The sequence below is a fragment of the Neocloeon triangulifer genome, unplaced genomic scaffold (assembly GCF_031216515.1).
Source record: "Neocloeon triangulifer isolate White Clay Creek 2 clone unplaced genomic scaffold, ASM3121651v1 ptg000022l, whole genome shotgun sequence".
NCBI lineage: Eukaryota > Metazoa > Arthropoda > Insecta > Ephemeroptera > Baetidae > Neocloeon > Neocloeon triangulifer.
The window spans coordinates 1595519-1614050 of NW_026775562.1; the positions used below are offsets into that span (position 1 = coordinate 1595519).

General features: G+C 38.5%; 1 protein-coding gene across 5 annotated transcripts; it reads left to right on the forward strand.

The window, feature by feature from the left end:
- The first annotated feature begins 73 nt into the window (after positions 1–73).
- Positions 74–17431, forward strand: LOC132204776 (tyrosine-protein phosphatase Lar-like). 5 transcript variants are annotated; one of them, XM_059633533.1, is made up of 33 exons: positions 74–299; positions 4696–4783; positions 6615–6745; positions 6797–6950; positions 7011–7190; positions 7243–7353; positions 7410–7685; positions 7740–8024; positions 8099–8122; positions 8451–8551; positions 8611–8806; positions 8869–9002; positions 9058–9208; positions 9428–9730; positions 10945–11084; positions 11141–11343; positions 11399–11568; positions 11627–11760; positions 11815–11958; positions 12015–12233; positions 12286–12423; positions 12475–12618; positions 12674–12890; positions 12957–13132; positions 13187–13381; positions 13436–13659; positions 13708–13945; positions 13998–14702; positions 14761–14916; positions 14973–15278; positions 15330–15440; positions 15501–15670; positions 15735–17431. In XM_059633533.1, exons 2-33 carry the CDS (start codon positions 4711–4713, stop codon positions 15937–15939), a joined length of 6114 nt encoding a protein of 2037 aa, XP_059489516.1. In that variant the 5' UTR covers positions 74–299; positions 4696–4710; the 3' UTR covers positions 15940–17431. The 5 variants fall into 5 exon arrangements, with proteins under 5 accessions (XP_059489516.1, XP_059489517.1, XP_059489519.1 ...); XM_059633534.1 differs by having other exon boundaries at positions 6618–6745; XM_059633536.1 differs by lacking the exon at positions 9428–9730.
- The last annotated feature ends 1101 nt before the right edge of the window (positions 17432–18532 follow it).

Below are 18532 nucleotides of genomic sequence, written 5' to 3' on the forward strand. Positions count from 1 at the left end.
TTTATTTGATTTGAAATAGTCCGATCGATACCGGTTAGGTTGGTGGTGAATACTATCCCACCCAACGTTCCACCCACTCTCGTTCCATGTTGTTTGTTGTAGTAGGAGTGGAGAGCCGAGAGATAATTTTGTTTTCCTCCCTTATTTTGTGTGAAATTCGGCCGCGTTGTCCACGAACCCGTCGGCAAAAGCGCACCGGACGAATTTCGGACGAGATGGAACGGTGATTTCGACTTTGGCCTCACGTCCGTCGCGTAGAATCGCGCTCCCGTGGAGCCGTCGTCTCGCCCGAGCTTGAGGTAAGACGTGACGATGGACACCGTCGCTTGTTTGACAACTGTGTTTTAATTTGATCATTATTCGGCCGGTTCGGTTCCTAGGGTGGCTGGTGCGTTCGGATTTGTCACCGAGGGGGATGAAAATCGCGATGGGGGGATGTTTTACCTGAAAATTGGCTGGTTTCGGGATAATTCACACCTCTCCGAAGTGCACCTGGACCTGAAGGAGGTCGCAATTTGCATGATTATGACACTTGGTCGCTGATTTGAGTTAATCTGTTTCGAAAGTGAAAAGGTGTTAAAAGGTTATTAAGTGGAATGGCCAGCGGCTAGGCTTATATCTAGGAAATTAAATGTTAAATTGATCAACTCTCAAATTTATTAACAAATAAGAAAAGAAAAATACTAACGAGGAATGTATATTATTTTATTTTAAATAGGATTTTTAATTTTCTTGTTAAAAGCTAATATTATGATTGTAAGGCAGATTTTTCAATGTTTTTTAACCATTTTTAGGTCAATTGAATAGTTTCAAAGCGCCTTTCAAGTTTTATCAATTAAAATGAGGTGAAATCACTGCGGAATTTGATTAAAAATTCACCGGTTAGAACATTTGCTGCACAGCTTTTCCCTGTGGAATTTTCTGAAAGTAAATCACGCCAGCGGAATAATTCAACAAAGTGCATTATTTTCTTTCTGCCCTGCACAAATCCAAGAAAGCAGTTTTCCGACTCGCCAAACCCGCTTTTGCAGCAAAAAAGCTCGGCCGTCTGTTTCTCCTTCTCTTTCCTCTCTCCACGAAAGTGTAAACGGACAACAAGAGCGGCCTTGCTCGAGGCCATCGCTTTGCTCGCAATAATTATTCTTTGTACTTTTGAAAAAGTAAAAAGAGATAATAATTTTTTTGCTCATTTTGACGCGTGGGATTTTTTTCAAAGGAGGAAGAAGAAGAAGTTTGCTACTTTCGGTGCGAAATTTATTTGTGCCCTCAAGGAGAGCTGCCGACATTTTAATTGGCGATGCAGGAAGGAAAGTTGCGGGCCGATCGATGATTAAATTGCAGACTGCGAGGCTTGCTGATGGATTGATAAGCCTTTCCGATCGTGATGGATTGTGTGTTTCGCCGCCGCGCTCGATAAGATTCCCATAACTTCTGCAAGACGCAAAACGTCCTCTGTGACTCATTTTGATTACTCTGGTATTTTTTTATTATTTTATGATGGAAACAGATTTGCCCCGGACACGCCTTTCTGATTCACAAATGCTTTTATTATTTAGTTCCACGAAAATTTTCAGTTAGTTTGTCTCAGCGTGAAGGAAAAATCATGAATTTAGGAAAAAAACAATTTAATAGACGAAAATTGTAAAATTTTCGTATACATAAAAAATTAATTACAATTTTACTAATTATCAGCTAATTATTCAAAAATAAACTGAAATTATTTGGTGCAAATTTCAGTTATTTTCGCCCAAGGACCAGAAAATACTGAGCATTTGGAAAAAATTTTAAAAACTTTTATGCATAGAAAACTGTAAAACGTACCTAAATTTTTTCATTTTTTTGTTGCTTATTTTTTTCTACCAAATTCTACAAAAATTTCAATCAATTTTGTTAGGGAAACAAAAAATTTTCGGGCAAAATGTCAACACCACTATGAGGAATTTTGCTAAAATTAAAATTTTAAGTTAAATTTAGTAATAGTAATATCATCAGTAAATTTAATAAAATCAAATTTTACAAGGTTCAGGGTACATGATGTTAATTTTTTTTTTTTTCATTTTCCACCCTTTAAAACTCGCGATATCAAAAATATTGTAAAATTAGGCAGTTTTCCTCTCAAAAATTCCTCTAGTACTTCCTGATCATTTCAAAAACTAAATAATTCAAATTTATATTTCCTTTTAACCATCTTCGAGTATTAATTATTTTCCATCTTCAGCCAATGTGTCAAGCATCCTGTGAACCAATTCTTGAATGAATTAGGGTCGCCGCTGACAAAAGACGCTCTCCGAACATTATTCCCATTTTGACACAGAAAAGACTCCTTTCTTTGTTGCTTTCGAATGACAAATAATAACAAGACTGACGGAAAACCACCGGCTGATGAAGCAATCGATTTCCGATGCTCGTCGCCTGATTAGCATTGCAAATCCGCCGCGTTTTAAGTAAAGACGCGACTCGAGATTGAGACGCCGGTCCTCATGCATAATTCCAATTATGTTGGCCCTAGAATCAACAATGAATCGTCGTCCCAAGTCGACAATATAATGCCAAGCAGATGTTGACGATCCGTGTTTATCCTGAAGCGTGTGAACTTGCCAGTTAAATTATAATTAACAAATGACAGCGACAGCTGTGGGCAGACCGCAGACTGCGCGGTGACGACGACGCTCTTGCTCGTTTCGCAGCCGATTTTCAAGGCCGACCAATTGCTAAATTGCCGCGTATAAAAGATTTGATTCCCCAAATTGCGGCGGCAGAGTTGTGTGCGGCCAATTTGAAATGATGCTGCTCCAATTACGGCCATCATGTAACACGTACGTCTATAAAAATGAAACTCTTCCGTCATCCGACTGAATGGGACAATCGTTTCTGTCAATTTGATCCTATCTGAATTTTAAATTTAAATCAATTTTTATTTTGTTATTTGCAGTGTGAGATGAAAATTTCCATGTATTTTAATAAAACTGAGCTGAAATTGATTAATTCGCCAATACAAGCGCATTTCTAAGAACATAATTTTATTTATAAAAAAATTTCCAATAAAAATTGTCCTTGACAAAAAAGAGAATGGGTCGCCGTTATTCCTTCGAATTCATTTTTCCCACTAAAACCATTACTCTTAAATTGAAAAAATCATGAATTTTTAATTATTTTGTTTCAATTGTCTGAAATACAAATTCCCCTAAAAAGATTTTTTTATTATTTAAAAAAAATTGTGCTTCTTAAGTCCAGTTGATTGTAAGCCACTCATTTTATTAGTCACCGTGTTAATTTAAATTAGTTCATCATATTCCAAGTCATTCCAAATTATAAATTACTTGAACAATTTCGTTCTTTGTATAGTTTGAGCAGCTTAAAAATGTTTGGTACTATTGACTTTTGCTTCAAAGCTATAAAATTGTAAAATGAATTATATTTTTTTGATGAAGATCAAATTGAACCCTATTTTCATGCTTTTTCATTTATGAACTCTACTTTTCTGATAAATATTTGGTCATTTTATTGTAGTATTATTGGAAGATTTCAATCAATAATAAATGTATAATATAAATATAACTTTTGGACTACAAGAGAACTTTGAAAGCCAAGCACTGTCATAAAATATAAAACTTTTCTCCAGTAACATGCGTTCACTTTTCCTATTACAAGCGAAAAAAACTTGTCTGGCTTGCCTCCCCGAACCTTGATCCCGAGCGACCTGCCAAACGTCTTCCGAACTTCCTCCATATCTCACAGTCAAAGTCAAACACCTACTTTAATTATTTGCGCTAAAAATTCCTCTTGCTCTTGTCGAGCATGAATAATGACTGTAATTGCGAAAAACGGTGAGCCTCTTTGAAAAAAGCTCCTTTTAATTGCTCTCGAGTATACTTTGAAGTCCTTTTCGTAATTACAAAAGTCGGGCTGAAGGGAATAAAGAAAGAAGGCAAGTCGAGGGCACCAAATTCCCAGCTAATCTTGTCTATTTCCACTCGGTAGTACTTTATCAGCGCTTTTTTTTTTTAACCCGTAGCAGAGCCTCTATCACGTTTACAAAGGAGCACCAGTCAAATCCCGAAAGGAGTAGAATTGAATTGAAAATTTATTTATTGTGATTTAAATGAATGCATCGATTTATAAGATTTTTATGTGTTAAAATTAACAATTTTTGTATATTAAAAGTTGGATAAACCAATTCCAAGTTTCCTATTATTTTCAATGAAATTAAACTTCATCTTAATAAAATAAACAAGATCTAGATAAGAACGAATCATGAACATTCTGTTTGAATCGTAATTATTTTTCAATACTTTTTTGGATAAAATCTGGGCCCTTATTTTCGAGCTTAATCGGGCAATCCGAGCGTACGTCGGTAAATCGCACCCCGAGCGTCCATTTGTTCTGTATCGACTTTCTCGGCTGACAGAGGTTATAATTACCTCCAGACAGACCTGCTGAAAGCGAGGGTGCTGCTTTTTTCGTTCCTCCTTTGCCTCATCTCCCCCAAAGCTCGCTCGACGTTTGTTGTTTTCCTCGACGCACATTCAAAACACATGCAGATGGATATATACAGAAATGTGTTTGAGACTCTTGTCTCTCCCCCCATTCGAAAAAATGCGTATACCCTGTTTAAAAAAAAAAGAAAGAACCTCTCGTAAACGCACTCTCGTTTATATTATACTAAAACGCTTTTTGTTTTGTTTCTTTTCGCAGAGAGAAGGGAAAGAAATGGCGCTGCGTTGCCGATTAGTGCCTCAAATCTGCCTGCTGCTGGTGCTCGTCAACCGACTGCACGCTGACGGTGAGTTTCTTCAATACACAGTCATGCATGTGAATAAATTAAGACCTCCGAGTTCTCCCTCGCAGAGGAATTAACTGCGCCGAGTGAGAGATGCGCACCCTCGTGAATCGGGCCAATGAATTTTTAATTGAGCTCGGCGACGAGTACTCTGATTATTTATCGCTGTTTGAGAGTTAATTTTGCGTGCACTCGAGGGAGACAACGGCCGCTGATTTATACGAGTTCATGAAAAGGGGTCTCTCTGCATTTCGATCAATGACTCGCGCCTTTCCAAGCCACAATTTACCTTGCGAGTTAATTCAACTCACGATCAATAAGAGAAGATTGATTTTTTTTTGTGCTAACTTAAACTGATATTGAATTTTAAATTTTTGAATTGCTTTTTAAATAAATTTGATGTCTAGAATTAAACTTTTTGGATAAAATTGAAAACAAGTTGCTTCTTCACCACCGACAAAGTTGCTTCTTATTAGAAAAAATAATATAAAATATCCAGAAATTTCCAGTAGCTATTGTTTACTTAATTATCAATTAATTGGAAGTTCTTTATTTATTCAATGAACATCAATAGAGGATGCGGTGGAAGATTAATATTTTTAAATTTAATTTAATAAAATATCGGAAAAAATTAAAATTTAGTTGACCTGAAATTTGTTCCAATGGTGTTGATTAATAAATTTGAAGCTATAGATTATTGTGGAAAATATCCAACATTTTCTACAAGTAGCTGAATAAGTTTGCACGACTTTGGTAATATGAGATTTTTTCCTTAATTCTATGTTTGAGTTTTCCAAAATAAATTATTTTTAATTTTTAGTTTTATTCCATCTAGAAGTAATTCGCATTTAATATTTTGTGTTACATGCTGTTTGGTGTTACATACTACTGATGGTTTTGATGAGCATGAATTTGATATCAAAGTTTTGACAGCTTTGTATTATCTACATAAAATTTATCCAACTTTGGTTGAATCTGGTTATGTTGTCATCAGTTGCCATGTTAAACAAAAACAACACCAGAACTTTTCCAGACTGCAAATCAAATTGGCTTATTATTTTCTTACCCAATTTGATTATTGTTTTATGGAATAATTTTCAGGGATTTTGCTTTCAATATCCGTCCATGTTTTCGGTTTTCCTAATTTTCATTTTGCTTTACTTTGAAACGCGCTCGTGATTTCAGTTCGGTAATGAGGATTACCCGCGAGACGCATCCTACACAGTTTACTTTATAACTCGTATCTTTAATTTGGTGCGTGCGTCACAAAGTTTTAATAATTCCATCCTAACGTAATCCTCCGGCCGTAATCTTGAGTTACGCGCCGCTGGCGCTCTCTTTTATAAATAAGTACATATTTTCCAGCCTGCCTTTGTCAGCCCGAAAGCGCATTACCGAAATGCTTGCTGTGTGTTTTGCCAGCAACTTTCATCTTACACACTCCCTATATGCAAACTGGCAGCAGCTCTCGAGTTAAATTTTAATCAGATTCTTGACGGCTGCAAAGGGCTGCACAAAAACGCACCGCGCTCTGTCACGGCACCGGCTCGTCCGCGTCGTTCTTATTATGAATGAGCACGGATGGATTTTAATGGAATGCGCGCTCGCTTCGTGAAGTTATTACGACATGACATGAATTTTCTGGCCAGCCGTGCTAGGTGCTGAATGAATATAAATAAATAAATATGCCCGCCTAATTGGATATCGGTTCGAATCGCGGCGTTTATGGCCCTTGGGCATGAAACCCCCTTTTTCGTTATCATGCATCATTTCATTTTTCCAGCGATAAATTCTGCGATTTACCGAGTCGTAATAAATTTCACATTTGTTTTAGAAGGCATTTTTGTGAAAAAGCCCAAGGACCTGTCTGTTCGCAACGGGGGCATTGCCACTTTCTACTGTCAAACGCAGCCCAACATTGAAATACACTGGCGGAAAAACGGCAAGAAAATCAACCCAACACAGGTGAAAAGCCCTTTTGATTTAAGTTGATAAATTTTTAACGCTTTATTTCAGTCGAGGTACCAAACGTACTCTGATCTTGCGACTGGCCATTCGATTCTCCGAATTCAGCCAGCAAAACACGCCCGAGACGACGCCAGCTATGAATGTGTGGCGGACAACGGTGCAAAGGAGGACGTTGTTGACGCTGTCCTGACTGTTTTTGATAGTGCGTTGTTTTTTTGGTAACACCGAGGCTTGATATTTAACGCTTTTGCTGGAATTCCAGGCGATGAGCCGAAAGGATTTCCTAGGATTACTCAGGTTTCCTCGGCGTCTAAAGTCGTTGAGCTTGGGCAAAATACGGCTCTGACATGTGAGGCGACTGGAGACCCTAAGCCTCACATAGTGTGGCTCAAAAACATGACTCCGATCAACTACACGAGCAACGTTTTCAAGACAAATGATGGTCTGAGCTTTGCATCTTTTCTTTAAATAAATCACTTACAGATTCTTTTCAGGCTCTTTGCATATCCTCAATAGTGAGGAGGACAACCAGGGCAAATACGAGTGCATGGCTGAAAACAATTTGGGCACTGAGCATTCCACTACAATCACACTTTATGTGAAAAGTATGTTTCTCCTGGGTTTTTTTTAACAAGGACTCGAATTCTATATAATTTTTTAGTTCGTCGAGTTGCCCCCACATTTTCTATTCCACCACCAGCAGTTCAAGAGATCATGCTAGGAGCACCTCTCACACTAAACTGTGTGGCTGTTGGTTCACCCATGCCTAGTGTCAAATGGAGAAAGGCAGAGTCGATCGACCTGACCCCGGAGGACAATATTCCAATAGGAAGAAACGTCCTCGAGTTGAAAGAGGTTAAAGAGACTGCCAACTACACTTGCATTGCTGTCAGCCCAATAGGAACCATTGAAGCTCGCACCTTAGTAAAAGTTCAAGGTACGTTTTTTTTGCATTTCCTACTTTAGGTATCTAATAATAAACCATTGCCAGCTCTGCCCAGTCCGCCTGTTGACGTAACAATTTCGGACGTGACTGCCACTTCAGTGCGTCTGTCGTGGTCACACCCTGAGAGGGTCGACATCCGCTACTACAACATTGAATACAGAACGAGAGGTTCCGAGTACGTCTTGGAAACCATCAACGGAATCAACACCTTGTACTACACCGTACGTGGCTTGAGTCCGTACACAGAATATGAATTTTTGGTGACTGCCAACAATGATGTGGGGCGAGGCCCTCCTTCGTCTCCAGCTATCATCACCACTGGAGAAACTGGTTAGTTAGATATTTTGAATTTTATCCACTAATGTCTATAAACAATGTAATTGAACGCCACATTTTCTTTCTAGCCGAAACTTCCATGGGAGGGAATAGTAAGTGAAAACAGACATTATGTTTGTAAGGTTTTATAGCTTTTTACACCTACTAAATGTATTTTTAATTTCACTCAAGCACACCTTGGATTGGATTTATTTGCAGCACACTAATTTTGATTTAATTTTTTTGATTCATTCATATTTGGCTGAACTTTCACTTGATTTTGGTTCATCTAAAATTTTGGCACTTAATTGCAGTAATGAGAATTTTATCAGACTGTAGGTTGTTGTGGTTTTTTTTGTTTTCACATCTTATCGGCATGGATTCCTTGCTGTCATCACCAATAAAAAGTGTGTTCAGTTGCTAAATTGTCTAACCTTTCAGAACCTGGCTCTGCTCCATGGAACATTTTGCCCAGGCCACTCAGCTCGAGCACCATGGTCGTCCAGTGGGATGAGCCTGAAATGCCAAATGGCCAAGTTACAGTACGTTATTATTGCATTATGAAATTGCTGTTAGTTTTTAATTTGAATTTTGTATTCAGGGCTACAAAGTGTATTACACTTCAAATCCCAACATTCCAATTTCGTCGTGGGAGTTCCAAATGGTTGACAACAACAAGCTGACAACCATCAGTGACCTCATCCCATACACAATTTACACTATACGAGTGCAGGCGTACACAAGTGTCGGGCCTGGCCCCATGTCTGCACCAGTGCAAGTTAAAACCCAGCAAGGAGGTAATTTACAAATCAAATTCTGAATTATTTTAAATAACAAATTTTTGTTTCCTTTTATATAGTGCCTGGCCAGCCACATAACTTGGAAGCCAAAGAGATTGACGAGACTTCTGTTCTGTTGACCTGGAGCCGTCCATTGGCCTCAGGGGAAAATATAGTGAGCTACGAACTCTACTGGAATGATACCTATGACAAGGTTTGTAAAGCAATCAATTGTCTTTAGTTTTTAGTAATGCAAAATTTCAAATCAGGAACGACACCACCGGCACATTCCAGTTGCTCAACACTACAAATTGACAAACCTGTTCCCGAACACACTTTACTTTATTTGGATGGCTGCAAAGAGTCAGAGGGGCGAGGGTGCCACAACCATCCCCATCGCTGTGAGAACAAAGCAGTCTGGTGAGTTGATAGCTAGCTGACCCCTTCCTTGTAAAGGCTAGTTCCTGAGGGGCAAGAGAGAAAAATGAAATTCATCGACATTGACCGATCTCCTTTTTTTGAATTTGATGTTTTCGGTGTTGCATGTCCCTGGATTTTTTGAAAGTTTTAAGTTTTTTGGCCCCCCGTTTTTCTTATGTTTTGGTCATGATTTTGAAATCCACCTGACACAAAAAACAGCACCTGGAGCACCACCTCAGGATGTAAAGGCAGCTGCCGAGGGATCCAGGGCCATTAGGGTCAGTTGGAAGCCCCCTGCGGAGAAGCAGCAGAATGGCGACATCCAACTCTACAAAGTGCATCTTGTGCGGAGCTCGCAGTCCGACTCGGAGGCTAATGTCATTAGTGTGAATGGCTCCTTACATAGCGTGTTCCTAGATCAGCTGGCTCAGTACACAGATTACCGGGTGTGGGTTTTGGCCAGCACAAGTGTAGGAGACGGGCCACCCAGCTACCCGCAGACTGTCAAAACCGACGAAGATGGTACGTACACATTTGGCACTCGAAAAAATCAATATATACTGACTTCTTCCACGCCATTGTTTGAAGCTCAAAGATTTTATTGTTGTATAGTGCAATTAATTAAGTAAATTCGGTCACTGCTGGTTGTTTGTGGGCTTTCTTACGGGAAAAGTCGGTGAAGTATCTTAGCAAACTTTTGGCCATGCGCTGAAAATAAGCTGATTTCACGAGGTCGAAATGTAAATAACACAAAAGATGTTTTGCACAAAAATTCAAACAATGGTGAATTCTTTCGTCATTTCTTAATTTTTTGGTTTTCATTTATAACTTAAAATAATCTCTTGTTTTTTTCTGAACTCTTTCATTTTGTTTCAAAAAGCTTTGGTGTTTGGGCTGACATTTTCTTTTCAAATCTCTTCTTTAAACTCTTAATTTCTTTTGACATTTTCCCTCGCTAACCACTTCTCCGAAGTCTAGTCAATGTCTATCAATTTTTGGAGGACACTTTGGACTTTTTTGGGGAGTGCAAGTGATTTTTGCGCCGGAACTCTCGCTCTGTTTTTTGGTGACTGGGTACTACTAACAATATTCTTCTTTTCTCTCTGGCCCCTATATATATAACAATAAAAAAAAGCTCGGCCACGGCCGAGCACTGCAGCAACAGTAGGTTGATCATGAGTGCAGTTCTCTGAAAAGTTGTGGTGGATCTGGTATTTTTGCACCCTTGTGACGTTTCAACCTTTGATCGAGCACAGAGATTTTGTACAGCACTACTTCTACTTTTTGGCTATTTTGCACTTGGCTCACGCATTTTTTTCATTCAAGTTTTTGTATAGTATGTAGCATTTTTTGGTGTGAGCTGTTGCAAAATAAACCAGGAGCACTCCCTCTAGCACTCTACTACTACTATTCACTGCCCTTTGTGAATCCTTTCTTTGCAAAAGGACACCAATCACTTCGGCACCACCTTCCATGGTTGATTTTTATGTAGCTGTGCACGTCCAGTAGTTAGCAAAAAATATATTCCTGTCATTTCTCATTATTTCTGTGTCTAAAACGAAAAGCAACTGCAATAGTTTAGCTTTACTTGTTGCATGCTCGTATAAAAATAATATCTAAAATAAAATGTTACTTGCTTGGTGCAACTTCATATCTCTGCACCTCTAAAATAACTAAACTGAAGTTTTCAAAATCCCTTGGCAAACTTGTTCCTCATGATTGCTTTTCTTATACAGTGCCTGGTGATCCGCAAGGGGTAACAGCCTCTGTGATTAACTCTACGACAATCAAGGTGCAGTGGCAGCCTCCCTTGGAAAAGGACCGGCATGGCGTAATTAGAGGCTATCACATTCATGTACAAGAATCGAAAGAAGAGGTAGAATGAGATTCTTTTTGTGATTCAAACCAATCTTAAAATGAATTTGCTTCCAGGGAAAATCCATCATGACCACTCCAATTCGATTCGACATTTTGGAAAACTCAACGAGAGAACACGTTGTATCAGGCTTACAGCCTGACACAAAATACGCAGTCCAGGTTGCGGCCCTTACAAGGAAGGGTGACGGAGACCGAAGTGAGCCAAAGATTGTGAAAACACCTGGTGGAGTCCCCAACAGACCAGCTATAAATTTAACGTAATTATTATTATTCCTCTGAAAATTTATTTAAATCAATTCATCTTGGTTTCAGCGTTTTCGATGAAGAGCCTGGTCTTGCAGTTCAATTGCACTGGAGCAATCCATCACAAACTTATGGAGAGTTGATTGGCTTTAAAATCACATACGGTGCAAAGGAGCTGAACACGAGCAACGAAATATTTAAATCCGCCACCGATCATTTACACAAGTTCCAAGATCTTGGTAATTTTTTCTTTCCTAAGCTTCTTAAAACTTCTAATTAATTCATTTTATTTCACAGAACGTGGAGTCGAGTATGAATTTAAACTTGCTGGGCAAAATCAAGTTGGATTTGGACAGGAGAGTGTCAGACACTTCCTCACACCAGAGGGAGTGCCAACTGGAGCTCCTTTTAACTTGACCTACCGATTTTTGGTGAGTATTTGATTACTTTACAGTTTCTTTCTTTATTTTGCATTTAATTCATAGACACCAGACATTGTCTCCCTTTCCTGGGAACCTCCTATTAGAAGTCAAAGGAATGGAAAAATCAGCAAATATGATGTGAAGTTCCATAAGGTCAGCTCAACGCCTTCCGAACCTATCAGCCAGAGAAATGTTTCAACAAATAAGGTAATCAACGAACGTTCATTCAATATTTGTTTGTAATTATTCCTAATGTTATTTAGGCCGTTTTTGGAGAACTCGAGGAAGGAGCAGTTTATTTGTTCAGAGTTCGGGCTCACACTTCCAAGGGTTCTGGACCTTGGAGTGACGTTTCCAGCTTCACTGTTGACAAGGAAGGTGTGAGACCTCCACTTGCAGTTATGGCTGTGGCCACCTCAGATTCAAGTATTGAGGTTTGGTGGGAGAGTGTTCCAAGCAGAGGAAAAGTCATCGGCTACCAGGTAATAAATTTTGCTAATCGAGTCTTCCTCAAGTCACATAAATTATTTTTAGATTTTCTACACAATGACTGCTGTGGAAGACCTTGAATCGTGGTCACAAAAGACTGTCGGCTTGACAGAATCTGTGGAGTTGGTCAATTTGGAAAAATATGCTCAGTATGCCATTGCCATTGCAGCGAGGACAAAATCTGTTAGTTTTTCGTAGAAACTTGAGAGTATATTTGAATCAGTCTAATTTTAGGGTTTGGGCCGTCTCTCTGAAAAGATCACTGTTAAAGTAAAACCAGAAGATGTTCCTCTCAATCTTCGTGCGTCTGATGTTAGTACACATTCTATGATCCTCTCGTGGTCTCCCCCAATTCGGATTAATCCCATTAACTACAAGGTAACTAATCAAATTCAATACTTGAAGATTTTGCATTAACTGTAATTTTTCCTAGATTACTTTGGAGGCAACAAAGCAGTTTGTTGATGCTCAGGGAATCACCCAGACAGCACGCATTATGCCAAGGACTATCATATTAGAAAACATCGTAAATAGCCAATTAGTGAACGACTTGTCTCCGTTCACCACCTACAACGTAAATGTCAGTGCAATTCCCTCAGACCAGCAGTACAAGCCGCCGGCTAAAATCACAGTCACAACTCAGATGGCTGGTAAGTAGATATAAATATTTTTTCCCTTTTTTTATCTTTATTAATTTGAACTCAATATACTTTTAGCTCCGCAACCAATGGTCAAACCTGACTTGTATGGAGTTGAAAACGAAGAGCTCATTCTGGTCATCTTGCCACAAGCTTCCGAGGAATATGGACCAATCAGTCATTATTATTTGATTGTGGTTCCTGAAGACAAATCGAATGCCAACAAATACCCAGATGCCTTCTTGACAAATGAGGTTTGTGTTTTGAAAAGTTAGGAAGGAAATAGTTTTTCATGTTTATAATTACAGATGCTTGCAAGCAAAGGGAAAAAACAGGAACGTGAGAATGCACCATACATCGCTGCTCGCTTTCCTCAAAGAAACATTCCCTATACCTATGCACTGGGCACTGGAGAGACGCACGAAGGCTTTACCAATCGTAAATTGGTCTTGGGTACCCGATACAAGATGTTTGTCCGCGCTGTAGTGGACACTCCAGAAAAGGTAATTTTTATTTTTAATATTAAAAACCTTTCATATTAATTTGTTTTATTGTAGCACCTTTACACATCAAGTCCATTTTCTGAGCCTCTTAGTTTGGATATGAGACAAGTTCCTCCTGGTGAGCCACCTCGCAGACCAAGTCCTGACATACCTGTTGAGCACTCAAGTGATGTTGGTGTGACACCGAAACAGGCAGAAATGTGCATCCTTTGCATTCTTGGGCCAGTTGCTGCCGGTCTGTTTTTGGCAATCCTTGTTGTTTTGATTATGATCAGGAGGTAAGAAGCAAAAATAAAATTTGGTTCGTTAATTGAAATTCATTTCAGTCGTAGACGCCGCCCTTGCAAGTCACCTGAGCAGGCAGCGGTTTTAGCTCCTCTGATGTCAAGTCCGGAAGCATTGAGTTCTCTACCCGTCGCCCCATCTGATCCAGTAGAAATGAGAAGATTGAAATTCCAGACGCCAGCTATGATGTCACATCCTCCAATTCATATCGCAGACCTGGCAGATCACATTGACAACCTCAAAGCGAATGATAATCTCAAGTTCTCTCAGGAATATGAGGTTTGTGCTTCCAGTTGCAAAATGTGCTTATCTTATTCATATTTGCTTTCAGTCCATTGAACCAGGGCAGCAATTCACTTGGGACAATTCAAACCTAGAAGTGAATCGAAGCAAAAATCGGTACGCAAACGTGATTGCCTACGACCACAGCAGGGTCATCTTGAACAATATTGACGGACTCACTGGCTCTGACTACATCAACGCCAATTATTGCGATGGGTTCCGAAAACAGAACGCTTACATAGCCACTCAAGGACCACTCCAGGAAACATTTGCCGACTTTTGGCGCATGTGCTGGGAGGCTCGATCAGCTTCCATTGTCATGATGACGAGACTTGAAGAGAGAGCGCGGATAAAGTGTGACCAGTACTGGCCTTCAAGAGGGTCTGAGACTTACGGCAACATCACAGTCACCATCAATGACGTCCAGGAACTGGCAACCTACAGCATTCGCACCTTCCAAGTAGCCAAGGCTGGAGTTCCGGAAAGAAGGGAAATTCGTCAGTTCCAATTCACTGCTTGGCCTGATCACGGCGTCCCTGACCACTCGGCTCCATTCTTGCTTTTCCTCAGAAGAGTTCGTAATCTTACGCCTACTGAGTGTGGACCTATGGTTGTTCACTGCAGCGCTGGTGTTGGTCGCACTGGATGTTTCATCGTCATTGACTCAATGATTGAACGGCTCAAAAACGACAAGTTAATCGATATCTACGGGCATGTCACCTGTCTAAGAGCTCAGAGAAATTACATGGTTCAGGTATTAAATTAAATATCCTTTCTGATGAACACCATATTTTAAACTTTTTTTACTGCAGACTGAAGACCAGTACATTTTCATCCACGATGCTCTACTCGAAGCTGCCATGTGTGGCATCACAGAAGTGCCTGCCCGAAGCCTCCATCAGCATTTAGAAGCTCTCTTGCAGACTGATGTTGGCGAGAGCACAACAGGAATGGAAGCAGAATTTAAAGTATGTTGATCAATTTTGCTATTTAATTTTTAATCTTAACAACTGTTATTTTACAGAAATTATCCACAATTCGAGTGGATGCAACACGGTTTGTCAGTGCCTCGCTGGCATGCAACAAGGCTAAGAACAGGCTGGTCCACATCTTGCCATTTGAGTCTTCACGGGTCGGTTTGCAGCCTATCAGAGGAGTCGAAGGCTCCGACTTCATTAACGCCAGCTTTGTTGATGGCTACAAGTACAGAGGAGCTTACATTGCCACCCAAGGGCCACTGCCAGAGACTGTCGAGGACATGTGGCGCATGCTCTGGGAGCACAACTCAACAATCATCGTCATGCTCACTAAGTTGAAGGAAATGGGACGAGTAAGAGAAAATATTCTTTGTCAAAACCTCAACTGATTAATTAACTTCCAGGACAAATGTCAGCAGTACTGGCCGAGTGACAGATCAGTTCGGTACAGCTACTTTGTAGTTGATCCCATTGCAGAATACAATATGCCTCAATACGTACTCAGAGAATTCAAGGTAATATTTTTATTTAAATCAAAATGCAAAACTAAACTTGGTAAATAATGTTTTTATCAGGTCACAGATGCAAGAGATGGCCAGTCGAGAACTATTAGACAATTCCAGTTTGTGGACTGGCCAGAACAGGGTGTCCCCAAGTCTGGGGAAGGTTTCATAGACTTCATAGGGCAGGTGCACAAGACCAAGGAGCAGTTTGGACAAGAAGGGCCCATCACTGTCCACTGCAGGTATAATTTAGGAAATCTTTTTTTTTAGCAAAAATATAAGCAATGTCATCTTCTGCTTTTGCAGTGCCGGAGTCGGTAGGACGGGCGTTTTCATTGCTCTGAGCATTGTGCTGGAACGCATGCAGTACGAGGGCATTGTAGACGTTTTCCAGACTGTGCGAATTCTTCGCACGCAGAGGCCAGCAATGGTACAAACAGAGGAGCAGTACCAGTTTTGTTACAGGGCAGCTCTCGAGTACCTTGGTTCGTTCGACCACTACGCTGCCTAAATCAAAGACTTGAAGCATTTATTATGGTTTAATTGTTGAAAAGGCTGCTATTCGATTAATTTTGGGTGTCTACAAATGCATTATGAGCTATTTAACAAATTATACATCACATATTATAGATAGGCTAATTAGAGAGTGGTGTAGAGTACTTCAGAAAGAATCTCAATCCTGGCAATTATTGTTTTCGTCCTTTCTTTTAAAAGTGAAATCTTTATTTAACAGATAAGTTTTTTTTCTACTTGGTGCCATCTTTTATATTATTGTATTTTAACCGAGCTGTATTTTTCCCTTTTTTGTGGGGGCAAGGCCAAGACGAAGTCATGCCAGCCTCTCTTTTTTAAAAATTTTGTGATTGTCCTTTTGGCGTTGAATTAATTTTGTGCAGCTCAAAGACTTAAAATAAAACTCTGTAACAATGGCACGATCAAGGCACAAAAGTGATATCTTGTCTTGCATGAATTGTACTCAACTGTGTATTATTATTATTCCATTCAGCGCCCGTAACTGTAAAAGTACATAGATAACATGTATGGTGGTCTTCCTCGTTGTGAACCGGTGCAACATTATTTGTTTTTTCCCTTAACACAAAATAGTGGTATGATGTTGGTGTTTGTGAAGCATAAAGAATAATCCACTGCAGCGTGTTGAAGCAAATCGCCCCGGTAGCTATTGATTGTGTACATAATCGAGCAAGGTTGATAATATACGAATATAAGGAAACCTCGGACCTGGACAAAAAAAGTGCTCATTTGTAGTGCTATTTCCTATTCAAAAACAATTAATCTGTAGTGCCATGCAAATTTTATGAAATTTTATATTATTCTTTCTTTTAACCCTGTGCTATTGTATTTATGTTGCAAAATTTATATTCGGTTTGGAATTAACTCCATCAGCAATAAGTCTTAATGAAAAATCAAATTGTTTTAGAAACGTATGTGCGTAGGGTGTAAATTTAAACTTAAGCAAGAGAGAGAATTGAAATTATTTATTCATTAAAAACGAACCACCGCTTTGTCGAAACCGGCACATTTCCATTTCGCTTGTTTGAGTTTGTGACGACACACAATATATGCGCGGAACAAAACGCAAACACTGTAATACTTCCATTCCACAATGCGTAATGACAAAAAAGAAGAAGCAAACACATTATAGTAAATATTCAGCTGCATTTTTATACACTGTGTTTTCGCAACACAAAACAATTTAACTATGTATTTATTATACTCTCTTGTTATTTTTATCATGATCCTCAGTAAGATTATTAAAACTATGTGAATAAAGGAGCAAGCAACGTCGCCGTTTAGGAACAAAAAGGAATATTGTAAAGCGAGAAAAACGAAAGTGCAGTGAAAAGTTGTGTATATGAATAAATATGTTTTACTCTATGAGATAAAAATAAGTCCCTTCGCAATTAAAGGGAGCGGTTGAAAATCACTGTCGAATCTGAAAAACTGCGGCAGGTAAATAAAGAAATACATAATCAAAGAAAAGAGAGTGTTTTTTTTCACTAAGTTTGATATGACAGATAGCAAAGAGAAAACATTCAAGTAAATCCAATTTATTTAAATTATAATATTTCTATGTACTGAATTTTACTACAATAAAAAGATACCTTCTGTTTAATTAAATTTCTTAAATTTTATTCTCAATGTTAAACTCATAAGTCATAATTAACTTTTACACATTTATTTAAGTGTCAACTATAAAAATAAAAGGAAACATCCGTTAACATTTAATTTATATCCTCGTAACAAAAATTGAATGTTTTAATTCTAGAAGGTGCGTCAAGTGGGCGAAAGAGTTTCCTTGGCCCAAGACATCTTTTGCACTCGGACCCACACATTGATAATATGGAAGTGACAAGGCAACTTACTCCACACGGCACCAAGCAAAATGCTCTTTTCTGTAAAAGGAAAAAATTGATCTCGATCATTCACATTTGAAATTATAATAATTCATAAAATACCTGTTCGGTTCTTCCTTTAATATTTTTTAAATAATATTTAATATTTTCAGTATTTATTCGTCTGTTTTAAAATGCTTTAATAATTTTATGCTCAAGAGATTGCATTTTTTTTTTTTTAAGTAAGTAACGATTAAAATTAAAATCGCTTAAATTGTTTTTATTTATAGATGATACAAATTAATTAATAATGTGACACACTGATCGTGAGTTCTCCAATCATTAATTAATTTTTACAATTTCACAAAAACTCTGTAGATTTGGAATATTATAATATTAACTAGTGTATTTTATTTTGTACTGCCAAAATAATTGTACTTGAAAATTAAATTTAAAAAAGCTGCACTCGTGTTTTGAAAATCTACAATTCAAACAAATTATATTTTTTTTGTGGTTAGCAAAATGGAAAAAAACAAATGCATTAAAAAAAGGCAAAAAAAGAAACGCAAATTTTTGGCATAGTGATAATATAAGAAGAGTTTAAATAAAAAAAATTAATATTGCTTGTGCGACAAACGCCTTCACCAGATTATTAATTATTAAATTATTATCCTTTTGTGCTAAAAATCAATAATGAAATTTTCAACGTTCCACATAATATAGGTGCCCACGACACAAATCAAATTTTAG